The 16,404-nt window shown below is 50.2% G+C and overlaps 1 protein-coding gene across 1 annotated transcript; it reads left to right on the top strand.

Annotated features, from left to right (window-relative positions):
* The first annotated feature begins 480 nt into the window (after nt 1–480).
* LOC144467907 (uncharacterized) lies at nt 481–5,242 on the top strand. Its single transcript, XM_078176899.1, has 9 exons — nt 481–495; nt 2,816–2,938; nt 3,004–3,120; nt 3,191–3,362; nt 3,404–3,636; nt 3,704–3,953; nt 4,037–4,343; nt 4,637–4,752; nt 4,818–5,242. Exons 1-9 carry the CDS (start codon nt 481–483, stop codon nt 5,240–5,242), a joined length of 1,758 nt encoding a protein of 585 aa, XP_078033025.1.
* Nucleotides 5,243–16,404: the final 11,162 nt, after the last annotated feature.

Here is a 16,404-nt window from a genome sequence, read left to right as displayed (position 1 = left end):
CCGCTATGGTCTCGCGAAGTCGGATCTCGAGAACGTTCTCGTTGTCGACCGCTCCGCTGTACCACCGTGACAGGGAGAGAGAGACGCAGGCCGCTAAAATGCTGACTGACTTTTCAACCGCGACAGAAGCCGCTTCGCCGCCGGTCAAGGACGATCAGCAAGAGAAGGAAATGGAGAAGCAGTGGAGGCGTAAGCAGAAAATGAAGAACAAGACACCGGTACAGTATTATCTACCCGACGAAGTAAAGAACGAGACCGTGACGACACCAAAACCGATCGAGACCTCGGGCCTGTCCAACGTCGAGACGTTCGACGTGCTTCAGGACGGATCGCGGCACCAATCAGGCAGGTTAGATCAGGCTGAAGGCTGTGTTTAGTCTGTGCTAAATTGGCCGATGTTTGCTCAGGTCAAACGTGCGCCGCGAAGAGAAAGAAATGAACCTCTTGGACGAAGCTATACTACGGCCGATGAAGTACGTCATGAGCATGGACGAGGTTCCCGGATCGATCGACGACTACCAGTGCATGGATCCCAAGTATCGTCTTCGCTGTCATCTGGATGTTACGATCTCGCGATTCGGTCGTTTCTTACCTTGCAGGAGCGACGGAAAGGAGAGCGTAGAACCGCTGTACGAGGAGATGAAACAGCTGTACGACTGGAGCGAGGACGAGGTGAAGATCAGGCCGAGGATCAAGGGGGATCAGAGACTGTACCAAGAGCTCGAGGACAAAGAGGATCCCGCGATTAATCTTGTTGTGGAGCCGAGAGAAAAGGACAATTCAGCTTCCGGTAAACGTCAAATTCGTGTCGAGTTGAAATTCGTGTACGCACGATTGGTTCTTACTCTCTTATTTCCCTAATCAAGCGGTTTTATCTCCGCCGTTATGTTACACTAGATCCATTGCCCATTATACTATAACATCTTGTGTATCCTCACCGTTACTCGTTATTCGAATAACGACGTCGTTATTCCAATAACCTATTAACACATTAAAGGCGGGGCATCTTGACGAAAGTATGCTAGGTAACGCTTCAAACCACAAAACATACTAAATACAAATGTAAAGTGCACATGGATTGGGCATGGATTGCGCAATGAGGTTGCAAACCGTACTAATACGACTCCTACCTTTAAGCTACAGTCGACATAAATCGTAGCACTACGACTCCCGCCCTTAATGTGTTAATATAAAAATGCAAACTGAACCGGGACAATTTGTTTAAAAAAAATGACACGAATCACAACAAACTTCACCCCTGAATTTGATAATTAACGAGTGTATTCATTCCTCTCTTCCGATATCCGTGGCACTTGCGTCTGTCAGCAGCCGTGACGCGTGCGCGATTTCTTCGCATCCGGTGGACTCTTTAGTGTCATCCACGACGCGGCGAGGTACGAATATCAATGTTTTAACACCGTGACAGACTCGAGCCCGAACTTGCTGCCACTGTTGTTGGCGCGCGACGGATCGAGGAGCAGAGAGACGACGGAGGAGTCGTACCCGCTCGAGCCGTCGCAACAGCTGGAAAGCCCGGCCGCTAGCAACGTTTCCCGTAGTAATTATTTCGCCCTTAAAAGCACGGACGATATGTTTAAAGGAGGGTCGGAGCAAGCGAACGGCACCGCGGGAAAGTTACGAGGACCGGGCGGTATCGGGGCCGACGGCGAGCCGCCTCTACAAAAGGTGAAAAACCGTACCAAAGCGTTCCCGATAAATTATTGCCCCGACTTACTTTCCTTTCGCTCTATAAACCTTGAATCGCAGGTGAACGGAGAAGGCGGAAACGACGCGGTCGGGGCAAAGGACGCCGCGGACTGGTCATTAACAGGCCGACGGCAATATATTGACACAGATTCGCGGTCCCCTTACGAAACCCGTAAATATCCGGTGCCAGCGGCAGCCCAGTTCCGCCGGGAACAAGTCCAAAATCTGGATCGGCCGAAACAAACGGTAATTAGCCCGCGGGATCTGCACGAGTCCTTCGTGGAGCCGTCGGACTGGGTCGACGATCTCGACGAGGACGTTTCTGTGAGGCTGGGCAGAGGTCTGAAGACCATCGAAGACGTCGACTCGCGGTCCAACGTAACCAAAAAGTCCTCCTCCACGGAAATTTCTCTGCTCGGGAGCAGCTCGAACAATCCAAAAATTAAAAGTTCGGAGGTCGGGTTCAGCGTCGATCCAGCTCCGAGCAAGCAGACTTCAGGGATAAAGGACAATACCAGAGTCAGACGGGAGACAGATCCTCTTCACGATGCTAGCGAGCGTCGGGACTTCTTTGACGGTGCCGATCGCGATCGGTATGCGCGGGATCAAGAGCAGGTGGATCTCCTGCAGGTCTCGGACTCCGACACTGACCTCGAGTACAATTATCCAGAGGAACCGGTCGATTATAAGCATTACACGAAGGTCGCCAGAAGCCCCAAGGCGAAGAAAGAGGACAAGAAAAAGAAGAAGAAGGCTCGAGAACTCAAGAAGAAGAAGAAGAAGAAGAAGAAAAAGAAGAGGGGACACAAGCAGAAGAAGTCGGGCAACACCAGGAAACGAAGGCACCGCAAGAAACACTCCGAGAACTCGAAGGCGAAGGACCGCAAGAACAAGCACAAGAAAAGAGGGCCGAAGGACTTGAAGCATCACGCGGAAGTTAAGAAAAGTAGAACTGATCACGGCGAGGCGAAAGCGCTCCAGGATGGTCAACAGCATCTTCAAGAGAAGAGGCATCGCAAGAAAATGGCTGACGTCAATGTAAAGCTATTTTACGCTGTCGCGATCGGCGAACCGACTTATTTGGACTGAAATTTTTTAGAACGCACAGGATCAGCAGAGGAAGATGGTGTCCATGCTCCTGGCGGCGGACAACGTCCAGGACGAGTCTCAAATGGACGCTGCCCTTCACGGTGAGCTCGCGGGGAAGATTGTGGAGCAGGTTTACAATCAGGTAGTCCCTGATCTTCGGTCGGAGCGCGTTCTTTCACGTAAAGAATCTCCGACGAAATTGTCCAGGTGCGCGAGAACCAGGACCTGAAGGCGTCGCTGGGCCCGGGGCTCTATCGAAACTACAAGACCGACGTCGCTATCGCAACCAACAAGAGGTATCGACAGGTCCTTGACGACACAGAGGTGAGAGAGCCCAGTAAACTCTTATCGTTCGTTCTGCCAGAGACGAAAGGAAACGATTCAATTCCGTTAGACCAAACACACGGAGGAGCTGATGAAGAAAGTCATGCAGCTCCTGAACCGGCTGGTGTTCGACGAGGTTGAGAGGAAGACGTGCGTGTCCTTGCCGCCCGATCTGGCCGAGTTTCTAGCTTGGATGCTGGAAGTCAACCCCGGAGAAACAACACAGAACCAGGCATTGAAACGTCTCCTCAGCCTTGGAATTAACCGAGAGAATTTGTAAGAGCCGCCTATTGTTCTTTCCAGGTGACAGCGGTGCCGTTGGTGCACTCTATAGAACCAGTCGTTCGCTTCCCGCAAGAAAAGTTCCTCTTCCAAAGCGGCCCGAGCGAGGAGAAGCTGAAGGCAGACCTGAAAGAGATGCAGAAGAAGCTAGGCTTGATGAGAGACTTGATAAAAGGCTACAACGCCTTGTCGGAAGCGGATAAGCTGAAGGTCCAATCGGTCCGCGACTATTTGGCAAGTATCAAGTATCACTTGTCTTATAAAAGAGATTATGCTAAAATCTTATTCTTGCTTGTTTCAGGAGAAACAGCTGAATTCGATGTTGCAGTACGTCGAGTCCAAGCAGAAGTCGCCGTCATCCACGAAGTCTTCTACGAAGCCTTCTACGGAGTCTTTTACGGATTCGACCACCGAAGTCGTCGAGTACCTAACAGGCGTGGTGAACACGACCGACGAGGAGACGTTCGACGAATCGGATAAATTCGCGCCGATGGCGAACGTCGACGTCCAGAAGCTGGTTAAGAAGAGCGACGGGGACGATCACCGAGACAGTATGTCGCAGGTTGCGCGAGTGTAACGTAATTTGGCGCGTGTTCCCGCCCGCGTGACAAAGGCCGGCGTAACGGGGTTTCAGGGCGCAGGGCTGGCAGGAGCGTGGACAAACGTCCAAAGCGTCGTAAAAAGCACAGAGCGAAAAGGAAACGTGAAAGGAATCGCGGGAGACGCCACAAAGCTGCGAGTGCTATTGATCAGCCGCGACACAAGAGCGCTGGCCACAAAGCTGCCGCGACGCGACAGAAACGCGACTACTTGGACAAAGATTTTTGGGCCCCGTTCCATCAGGGGTTCGAGGCACCTGTGATCTACAGCTCCATGGACATGATCGATACGAGCGACGGCGGCCATCAGAAACAGAGCCTTGAGGACCAGAGCACGGGAAAGTACGTGGGGGAGGTCGGGAGTGACAATTTCAATTTGGTCTGCGGTTGCCTGTAAACTGTCGCGGAATCTTGCTAACTGACATTATTTAACCATGATACTATTTTAACCACGATTTTCAAGTCTTTACCATTTTTTCATTTGTACGATCTTTGTGATGATTATTTAGTGAGAAAAATACTACCTCCTTTCACATATCGTAAAAATAATACCTCGTTACGGGGTATATAAATATTGAAGCATGCGCTGCTTATCAAACTGAACTACAAGAAACGATACAATTCGTTTCGCACAGGAGTGAATTGTCGATCGACGTGCTCGTCGACGAATCGGGGAAAGACGGCAACGATTCCAGTGCGCGCAGTTCGGGAATCGTATCGATGAAGTGCTCCAGCGCATCGACGGAACAAGGTACGCTGTTGCGGACAGTCGAATATGCTAAGGTATCCCGATTTTATTCTAATTCACGAGGACAGTCACGGAGGTGGAGCCGATAACGGGCAAGGACCAAGTGGAGGACGAGATTCTGCTGTTGAACAAAGAGCAGTCGTGGAGGAAGGCGAACGAGGAGCAGCTGGAGGAAGTCGCTTTCGGCGAGGACATGAGAAAGGGATCGCGGGCGAAGAAGCTGTTCGAGAAGCTGACCGAGATCGACAAGGAGAGGAGCAGCAGCAGCAGCAGCAGCGCGACGCCGTTAAGGGACAAGAGGAGGGACAATGGTTTCTCGATCAGTACGGAGGGCAATGATTTGCGGGGTTGGCATGCGCCGGAGTATCACAGTGGCAAAGATTGCGATACTTATTTATCGGATGAGGAGAAACTGCGGCGGCTCGAGGAGAAGATAAATGTTTATTCGGATAACGACCGCGATACACGGAGGAGACAAGAGGCGAAAGGTTGAACGCGAGGCGGGAGAAACAGAAGAAAGTTACGAGACCGGCCGAAGAGTCAACAAGTTCACCCGAACACCACCGCCAGCCGATAAATTACAGGCTCCGGCCCGGGAGATGTTAAAGAGACGGCGGAACCTCCGCTCGATTAAGAACTCCGGAATTGAACATTGAAAAACTGACAATGTCGGAGTCCCGTTACTCCGGGGAAACCACGGCGGGAGCTCGACGGAGCCGAGCCCCGGGAAGTCTCGAAGAATGTCGAACATCTATCCGAAGTTTCCGCCTAACTTCCGAGGGAACTAAAAGCGGAAGCGGATCCTTTTAACCGGTGTCGTTTCGCCCGCGTAATAAAGTTGTCGGCCCGTTTGCGGCAAGATCAACAATTAATTTTACAGCCGCGCGAATTTGTAATAAAATTTTAATCGACTATCCCCGCCGACCCTGAATTTTCGACGGTAATTGCCCGTACGCGAATAAAGTAGACGCGGGGACGTATTTACAGCCGGAGTAATTGTATTTGCGATAGAATCGGTGCGACGCGACGCGACGCGACGCGACGCCCGTGTAATATCGTGGTAAACCCGGCTGGGCCGCGGCGCTGCGCGTCGCGTCGTTGCCTGACAGCGGCCGTCTAAATAATTTCATCAGATACATCGATCGCCGATGAGCTTTATCGTAATTGACACGTTCGGTCTATCTGCTCGACAGCCGGCCCTGCGAAACCTCGTAAATCGTCCTGTCGTTGCGATCAACTGGACGGCCTCTCGCGTGTTTGCACGCGCGTACAACGGACCCGCTAATCTACCTACGAAAACCGGCCAGAGCCCTCGATTACCGAAGGCTAATTGCTCTTCAAGAGCCACCGAGCACCCATGGAGCCGCACCTGGCCACACAAAAATCCGAAAAACTGACCAACGTTCGAAATAGCTCGCCGAATTCCGACCAAGTTCTGGATCGAACGCGCTGAAAGGATTTTCGCCGTTCCAATGTCTAGTTCGTACCGGGGTTCTTTTTTAAATAGTATTAATGGTAGCGATAATAACATGTATTTAAAATACTATTTTTATATGTAACTACTATTTAAAAAATATTTACAGTCTATTTACTATTTGAAAGATTTATTTTTAAGATCATCGGAAATGCAATTTTATTTCGATCTGGACCTTTAAAAAAAAGTTTCAGCCATCTTAATCAGTTGGAGCTTCGTCTGTACTCAAAAATCTGTTAAAACTGCAACTACTATGTAAGTCAAAAAATTCGACATCATTCGCATAAAATGCATTAAATCGTATAAAATGAAAATACCGTAGGTGCGAGAAACCGTTTCGCATTTAGAGATAAAATGTCTACGATTGCAAAGGGTTAACGCAGCTCGTCCGGGTCATTAAAAAGATGAGAATCGAGAGAACATCGTTCGATAAAATGGACGTGCTAAGAAAATATTGAAACGGATAGGAGACCGAGTCACCGGGGAGGCTAATGAATTAATAGGAACGGGGAACGATCGAATCGGTTGATTCTCGCGCGGTTTGCGCGGAAAAGTCAAACATCCGGAGTGTGAAGCGCACGGTCTGGTTGTAACACATTTGAACAAGGTGTAATTGCGGTAACGAGGGAGGGGGGGAGGGGGAAGGTAGGAAGGGAGCGACGGCGGAGGGCGAGAGAGACGCGGAGGGTCCGCGGTTTCTGCAGCGCAGCTTGAACCGAATAAAAATTGTATCGAACGATCGGGCCGGGCTGCACCACGAGCTCATTGAACATTAACGCCGCGGCGAGGGTTCGCCTCACCTTGCCCAGAATACATTTATACAGTAAATTATCGGTCCCCGGCGAGGCGGACCGACAATTTTCCCTCCCTCCTGGCGAGAGCTTCCCGCGCTATATAAGAGCCAGGAGTCATACGAAAACGGCGCAGAGCACAAATCGCGAGCCGCCGGGCACGACCACCTAAATAGCTGATGTGTCGCGTTCTGGAAATTAGACCAGGACGCTGCCGATCGCCGTGAACACAGGAACAACACACCATCGAGCGGAAAAGACCGGATATGATCGTATCTAGAGAAAACGCAGTCTTCTGAAAAGTCACTCCCGATTACGAGCCCCGTAAATTTTACAACTTTGTATTAAACCCGGCGAGGGGCGGGGGTGTTCGTATCCGGGTTTTATCATGGAAGTTCCTCCACGAGCGCGGGATTAGTGTTCCGAGAAGACGCGAGACGTCTCTCCTACGGCCCCCGCAAGTGCATCAGCAGTGCGTGTTTCCCGCCCTCTCCGGGCGCGACAGTAGTCGCTCGAAATCGTTTTTCCGCCTCTCAATTAAGAAACATGATGCTCGAGCCTCGGGAGCAAGGCGATGCGATGCATAAAACATGCGGGGAATGCGGCCCAAGACTTTCCGACGTTCTCGGACGAATTAGAGGACTCGTCGGACGCGCGCGAACACCTGTTCAATCGCGTTTGCCCCGTTTCATCGAGAGAGAGAGAGAGAGAGAGAGGGGCGATGTCCATTAAAACGAGGACCTTTTCTTCACGCGTTCAGTGCTACGTCGGACACAATTTTATTGTAACGAATTCGACTAGAATTTTTGGGATACAATAGGTTGAAAATATTTGCTATGAACAATTTTTTAACTTTCTGGCTCTTACTCGTCAAACTTTATCAAATGATAGAGGACGATACAAAATGAAAAATGACTGCTGTAACGTTTTACTAAGGCACTGGTAGCTTCGATAGTAATTTATAATACATAGTGATACGGTAATTGAATTACTAAAATAAATTATTATGCTACAGGAAGACCTCATAAGTCTACATGAAATATCTTCAAAAATATACGAGGAGCAATACCCGCATTTGCGGCGCTCGTATAAAATGCGCGTAGAATATACAAACTAGTGCATCGGAATATTACAGGCATCCAAAATGAGAAACGAAGGAGAAAGAATCTCGAAGGCACACAGAGTCTAGTAGAAGTATCGAATTTAATTCGTCTGGAGTTGGCAGAGTTGCGCAGGTGCGCAAAGGGTTGTTTCCTCGCGGTGGTAAGACGCGGTGGTAGATTCGTTGGCAAAGTTGCATCAAAGCGATTGCATAATCGGGCGCAGAGACGGCGAAACTGATTAAATCTCGCCACGGAGAAAGAGTATCTCATCGCGACGGCTCTCTCTCTCTCTCCCTCTCTCTCTCTCTCTCTCTCCGGTTGTGCTGTCGGGCAGGGACAAGAAAAAAATATGCCGGTCTCCAAGTGGTGTTGCGGGGGTGGGAGAGGCGGCCGCGAGATATCCCCGAAAAGTTTCCTCGTAAAGTAAGTCCACGCAGCGGAATTCCCCCGGGCCAATTAAAGTCCCGAAATCGGACTAAGCGCTCGCTTATGCAGGCGAGGGCAAGATGGAATACGGAAAAGGGACGGATCTAACAACCGCGTCGGCCTCTGCGAGCGTTATTACTTATTCGACTCGAGGATTTTAAGGGTGGCCGACGCGCGCGGATTTATTTAGATATTCCGGCGGCGAGCATCTGCTCGAGGTTCGACTGGCTCTCGTCTGGCCGCGCGCTCGCGCGCCGCTTCGCGTTCTCGGCATTAATATACAGAGGCGGCCGGAGGAAGAGGGAAAGTGTGGCGCGGCACGGGAAACCCTCCGCTATTTTTACATAACATTAAGTTGTTCCGTGTAACGGAGCTGCTCCGCACAACTCCAAACTGCTCCGGGGACCGCGCGCGCGGTCCTCTCCGTCTCCCCGCGCCGCTTTTGGACCTAGACTGCCTCGGTGGTTGGGTCACTAATGGGGGTTAAAACGCGGAAGCGGTGCCGCGACACCAGACCGCGTCGAGTGAAATTTTCACCGATCGACTTTCACCCTTTTCACCCTTTCCAGTCGGCGCTCCTCGACGGTGAACACGCCTCGAACAGCTCTCGACCGGCAACGCCGACGAGTAGTCTACGGCGACACGACGGTGCACGCTCGTGCACACACGTACCCCCGTGATCCGCCAGCTTTCTCTCTGTTTTCGCACGCGGGAAAAACCGGCACCGGGATAGCCTATTGATTATCGCGGAAGTCGCTGGGACAGCCACTCGCGCTGGATTATTTTTAATAACGCTGCGCGCGTTACGGGAGCGCGAAGCGTTAATATTCGGTTCCGATAGCTCTGCCAGCCGGATGACGACACGATTCTATCGCGGATCGGAGACGAACAGTCCGCGCACAATGGACTCGGCACTCAATTAGAGAGTGTATTCGCGATAAGTACACATTGTTCGACGCGACGACGGGCTCTATAGGACCCCGGGTTAGCCACGCTTTTTCGACGATCGCAATTTATTTCGCGATCCGGCCGATCGGACCTCTTAATTGGAGGACGGGTTCGACGGCGGACTTATTCCCGAGCGGCTGCCGATTATGCTAGGCTGCACGGAGACCCGATCGAAGTCGAACGAGAAACTATACCATCATTTAGAGAAACCTCTGGTGTCATTTTCTTGTCTGTCAGTCTCCTGCCAATCGACTCTAATTACTATTAATCCTTTGCGCTATTATGACAACGTGTTAGACTCGTGTAAAAGATTTCGGAGCTCTCAGAAGTATTTCTTTCTATAATTATTTCATTGAGCTGCAAAGAATAGTAGAATTTTTTAATTAAGTCTCACGCCATATTTTATTATCACGACAGTAAGAAAATTACGAAAAATAAGTTAAGAACAGTGCTACCGTCGGTAGTGTTTAATTTTTCACTTTGAATTTCGCACGTGTTTTTAAACACGTCGAAATCGTACGAAGTCACACGAATCTGTCCGAGAAAAGATACCTGCGCTGACAATTCAACAATAACGAGCATTTTGGTTTCGCTGGCCATTTCCACGCGTTCAACGGCTCGTCCGTGGGATCAGCTTCGTCGCTCGACCGGGCTAATTATGCCGGGAACTTATTCCAAATTGCAGACGCTCGAGAACAAACTCGGGTTCGTTTTCCAAACGTTGCAACACGTTCCGCAACAAAGGGGCGGTCGTTCCGGCCGAAGAAAGTTCGAGGAACGCGGGGCGAATACAGATAAGAGGGAGAAAGACGGTGCCAGCCAGCGGCGGGCGAAGGGAAAGAAAAAGGCGGCGAGTAAAAATCCGTGGCGGAAAGGGAAAAGTGGGTGGCGGCGGCGGTGGTCGGCCGCTGGGACAGGGTCTGGCACGCACCCCCGTATGACAGATGGTATTTTCGCGTATCATGATCGCGGCTAGGATAGTTTCCTATATCGTGGAATATACAGCCCCGGCCTGGCATCGTCGACATGTCGATAGCAGGCCTCGCCGTGCGATACATCCACCGATATCCCCGTACCATGGGTATCCGCGGACCATCCCCTTCGTTCGACCGCTAAATGGCCAACCGGAGCCACCCCCATGGTGCTCAATTATTGATACTTACCCCTCGTGCCGCCTAGCGTTTCCCCGGCTGCATGTTCCCGATGCGTTGTGTCCTTCGATCCTGTCTACGACGATGCATCCATCCTGCGCGCAAGGACCTGCCACGTATGCGGCCGGTCTCCTAAACAGACGCGAGCACAGGCCGGGTTGACGGCGGTCGCTTTTGCCCCGCGTTTAGCGGTGCATTCGAGCTGTTCGAATTAATCCGCGGGGAAATTGATGGCGCGCTGTTGGGAAACTTGTTCCCCGAGCCAGGATAAAAGATTGTTATTTGTGGCGCGGGAAATATTCTTGCAGCCTCCTTAAGTTTATCCTAATGAAGCCGGACGAGGTGGAACGAGAGATAAAAAGAGAGCGAGAGAGAGAGAGAGAGGGAGAGAGAGTGAGAGGGAGGAAAAAAGATAGAGCGTGGTTACGGGAAGAGAAAGTTTGCAAAGTATCGCGAGTTTGTAAATGGAAGCGGGGAGCAGCTGAGAACCGCTGGCGTTCGCAGTGGCCTCGATTAACCGTTTGACCGGCTAGAGCGAGTGGTCAACGTTTTCCAGGCGTCCCGGGCTCGCCCTATTAGATCTACAGGAAGCCTGGCGCAGATATCCGGAGGCTGACGTGCCGTTTCAATGTTTCTTTGCATCGAATTCTGACCGAGACCGAAACGAACACCAAACCGGACCGTGGAAAAAGATCGGATGAAAAAGGAAGAGGACAGAGCCGAATGAGAAGGAAGCAGAAGAAGAAGAAGAAGAAGTAGAAGTAGAAGGAACGGGGAAAAAGGACCAAAGACCGAGAGAAACGAAAGCGGCTGATTAAAAGTTTTCCGCTCGATACTCGTTCCTTCCGCGGGTGAATCCGGCTCGATCGTTTCGCCGTTGGTTTAATCGCGGCCCGTCTTCGAGCCCCGGCAAACCAAAAACCGATGGCGGCTTCGATTCCGGCTGGCAAACAGTCCGAAAGAAAAGAACGTCCTCCGCGGGTGAGGAAGGAGACCGGGGGGCCACGAGAAAATGAAAACGAATTTCCCCCCCGGTGCCGCCGCAGCCGCGACGGAAAATATGATCCGCCCCCGCGGTCCTTCCCGTGAACTTTAAGACATTCGTCTATTCGAGGCTCGTTCGTCAAGCGAGCCGAAGAAAACGAAAAGAAAGGGAAAGAAAAGAAAGCAGCCTCCATAAAGCGATCGGAGAGACCCTCGCACCCCGTGCCAGCCCCCGTTTCTGCGCGCCACCCCCACCCCTCCCTCCTCTCTCGCCCCTGGAAACCCCCGCAACCGCCGTCCATAGACGCGAGGAGCGCCGCGTCTCGCCTCTAAGTGTATTAGACTCGCGTTTCGGGTCGTGGAAGGAGCTGCGGGGGTCGGTGCGAGCCGGAGGACGGCTCCGAAGGGTGCGAGAGGGTGGTCCGAGGCCTGTACCCCGCTAATGGCACCCTCGGGGTATTCCCGGAGAACCCTCTCGTATTTATTATTTAGCGAGGATACCGGTCGAAGGGAGAGAGCAAGATAGACCGCGCGAGAGAGAGAGAGAGGTAGAGGGAGAGAGAGAAACGAATCCAGAAAAAGAGGGTCGAACTGCGAACGAGAGAGAGAGAGAGAGAGAAAGAGAGGGAGAGAGAGAGATCGGGGACGCGCGAGATGGGGTCAGCTTTCTGGCAGGCCACGAGGATTTATCCGCAAACATCACACATCGGCCCAAGACTTCCGTCGAGCACGATTTCGGGAATGGAAACCGCAGGAAATTAACGGTGACGCGTGGCTCGATCTGGACACGTGTTTAGCCGGCCGCTAACCATGAAAAACGAGCCTTCCAGCCGCGTTTCGATTTGATCGTGATGCTGCGAGGATCATCCAATTATTGGGTCATACGATAGTTCCCCAGAAATTGATATTCCATCGGCGATATACCACCCTGCCTATTTCCTAAACTATGCCGCCACGATTGCAACGACCGTGGTCAGAGCTCTTGCCTTTGATAAACTTACACCTTACACTTTGCCCTAAACGCGTTCATTTTCCTCCGGTTTGTAACACGAGATTTACGGAGCACTGACTGCAACCACTTTACAGTATACTTTATAAAAGTAACGACGAGACATTTATTCTGAGGCTGAATAAAATTAATTATCGAATCAATAAATTGCTATTAGAATAATCGGAAATTAAACGATTAATGATTTATGATTGACGTGGGTTTTGTAAGAATAGTGTTGAAGAATGGCTTCAAAAGTTTTGTCGATGAATTATTGTTTCATGGACCGCCACGCGATCGAAGAATGAACAGAGTGTATTTCCGTTGCAAGGAGAACCACGCGAAGTCGTCGTCGTCGTCGGGAAAAGTCCATCATGTAACCGAATAAATGCGTTCGGCGACGGTGGAAGCCGGTCATTAAAAGCGCGTTACACCGGCGTGGGGTGGAAAAAAGCGAAGATTCGCGGGAGGACGGTATCAATCGGAGGATCGATCGGCAGATTACGCGGCGGCAAAACAACTGGAAAAAACATCGAGACAAAAACGGATCGGCTCGTGCTCGCGATCCCGGGCAGAGAGAGAGAGAGAGAGAGAGAGAAAGAGAGGGCCCGGAGAGGGGTGGGAGGAGGTGGAGGAATCAGGAAAATCGGAAACAATTGTCGCTCGTGTAGGCTCGAGGAGAGAGGTTGTGCGCGCGCAATTTGCGCGTCAGGAAAATGCATGCTTCGATGGCAGCAGCTGCGGGACGTTATTGATACTACATTTCTCCCGATTTGACGAATTGCCGCGTTCGACTAATGGTCCGAATACGAAGGCCTCCGGCTCCTGACTCGCGGCTTCCTGGCCGAACTGTTGACCCCTCGTAAAACCATAACCCGCTCATAATTCTCCGGCATTTCGGTCTGGAGGAGAGCCGGAGGAAGAGGGGGGCGGGGGAGGGGGGGGGGGAGGAAAAAACGAGAACGAATCGATGGCGAGGCTGGGGCCGTTTTCTTTCTGCTTCGATTCCCTTTCGAAAATCGATCGGGACCGCCGAACTACGCGCCAGCTGAAGCTCTCGCTGTTGCTGGCAATTTCGGATATTTACAGTGCTCCCTTGCTCGGGATATCCGGCCGGGACGCTATAGAGTCCGCGGACTAGTTTCTGGTCGGCGCCGACTTGAAATTAGAGTACGGTTTGTGAAAAACGGGGATTGAAAACGGTCCCGACATCGGATTTGGTTCGTCGAGCATGGGAAACCGAAAATGTCTCGTATCCGTGCGGCGCGGGTCTTTTTGCGAGTCATTTTCGTGAGTTCCGCGCAAAAGTCTGGAGTCGGAGAAGATTTCATTTTTGTCGGCGTGTTCGTTTACCTGAATTCTACGCGTTTACGTACACTAAACGTAAGGTAAAGTTTAAAGTAATAGAAAAAAGTAATACAATTCTCCTTAAATATATTATACCCATTGAAACGCGATACTTTTTAAAAGGAAATTTAATGTACATCTATCATGTAAAATAAAGCGAGATCCAGACTGAGGATCTTTATGCGAAATAAAAATTATTTTCCATTCACATTTAATGTTCTGAATTTAATTTAGCCAATTTTGTTACAAAATTCTTCAGAACCGACGCGTATATAACAGTTACCAACAATTATTTCCGAGGCCGTTTTAATCCGAAATAATAAACCCTCGGACGCTTTGTTTCTCTATGCATTGTCAAAGGGTTCGAAGCAGTTGATTATTGAATGGAAAGATGATTGATGCGAAGCTTACCGAGAGAAGATGATGGTGGCTGCTCCATGGAGGGTGGTACGGGCCGGCACTATCGAGAGGGACAAGATGGTGAGCGAGGAATCAACGTCACCGAGGCACCCGGGTGTAAGTTAGGAAAAATAGGTCGATTAAGATTGTAGGTCTCCATCAAACTGTCTCTTAAAATATTCGGTGGACGATCGAAACATAATCTACGAAATGGAGGCGAGTACGGCCGTGCCGAACACACGTGTTACACGTATCTGTCCGAAAGAGAAAAGGGGACTGAGGTATGCCAGCCGGTAGCCAACGATATCGTCGAACTTAACGAGAGGGAAAAAAACGTCAACAACGACATTCTCCCGGCGAGCGTACTCTAAGAATATACATACAAGCCGCGGCCCTGGGTCACCTCGTCACGAATCATCATCGATAAAGGTCGGAACGCGACGTGGTACGATGGAAAAACGAGGCAGGTGTTTGCGTCGAATAATAGAAATCGAATTACAATTACATAAAATGCTTGGAATTTCGCGCGATCGAGAGGGTCATTTGGCTAACTGAAAATTGATTAATTTCCAGGATCGTTTTGTTTTCGATGAATTTTGATCTTTCAGAGATATTAATTAATATCCAATTAGACAGGGGAAATCTAAAAATATTCTAGGTTGCTATTATGATTTTTAATGAGAAATTAACAAGTTCAATGTTGGTACAGTCGGCGGGCTATTGTGCCGCCATCTCAATGCCGTCTAGTGAAACAAGTTCCGCGACTCGGTTACCCACTGTGAATCATCGATCCGGTTACCACTGAATTTCTATTAATTTTTTTCGTTTGTCGAGTTACTTTAACAAGTCCGCGCGATTGCTTTTTTTCTGTAAAAAATATACCGTTAATTAGGAAATATCATTGAAAAGAAATAGTGACCGTATCGCGTGACTGGTTTACGAAACATTACGCCACATTGCCAAATAGCTTCCGTTCCCGTCAGTTTGTTAATAACAATTTCCGGCGGGAATAGAGCGTCGAGAAGGAACGACAATTATTTAGCCGGGTCGCCGGCAGCTTTTTTTCTAATATAATTAGGACACCGTCACAATTAAGGCACTCGTATTTCTTATTTTGCCCCCGAATTGATTCAGAAAAAATGGCCCTCGAAGCCGTGGAGAAACGAAACTACATTATGCACAGGGAACCGTTTTGCTTGCAGCATTCTCGGAATGATAATGGCATCGTTTGAAGTGTTCGCGTAATTAATGAAGCTAAAAACTTTTGACCGTTAATTACGCTGTCCATTGTGCCCGAAGAGTTCTTTCTTTCTACGGGGAGCACCGTAAGAATGCGAATAAAGAGAGCACGGACCATATTGCAATCAAAGAATATCTCGCGGAATAAATTATATTCGCGGCACTTTTCTCCTCGATGTCCGGTAATTGCGCTCTCGTTCTCGCGGAATGCTTCTTGTAATGGCCAAACGCGGCTATCAATTTCCACCGCGGATATTTATAAACCTCTACGAACTCTCGACGCCGCGACAAAATATTTCCTTCTCGATCGAAAGAGAGAAAAAAAAAAGAAAGAAGAAAAAGAAATGAAGGGGAAACAGCGCCGCAAGAATATCGACTGCACGGACCGCTACGCATCTACAACGACCATTGTGTCCACCGTTCGATTCAGAGATCGCGATTGTTCCCATAGATGAGACTTCGGTTACCTTCGGCTTCCAGGTTTCACCGTGAATGGTACCTTGCTTACATTGTTACCGAAAACTGACCTTCCGTTTCTTCACGGTCCCGCGCATTAGTAAATATTTTGAAACGGAACGCCAGACCCTTCCGATTAACCATCGTGGAACCACCCTCAGGGCCTCTTGTTTGCCCACGGGACCCTGCACTGACCGTTGCCTTTTCCGGTGGCCCTCGAACCACCGTCCCCTTTCCCTTCGGTCAACGAAGCTTCCCCCCCGGAGGACTCCTCTCGCGAAGTCCCTCCGAATTCGACCGAGAGGTATGACTTAGGAACTCCCGAGAGCCACCCCGCGCCTACGATCCT

Source organism: Augochlora pura, chromosome 3, assembly GCF_028453695.1.
Source record: "Augochlora pura isolate Apur16 chromosome 3, APUR_v2.2.1, whole genome shotgun sequence".
NCBI lineage: Eukaryota > Metazoa > Arthropoda > Insecta > Hymenoptera > Halictidae > Augochlora > Augochlora pura.
The sequence above is the reverse complement of the archived record's forward strand: the minus strand, read 5'-3'. Positions and strand labels throughout refer to the sequence as shown.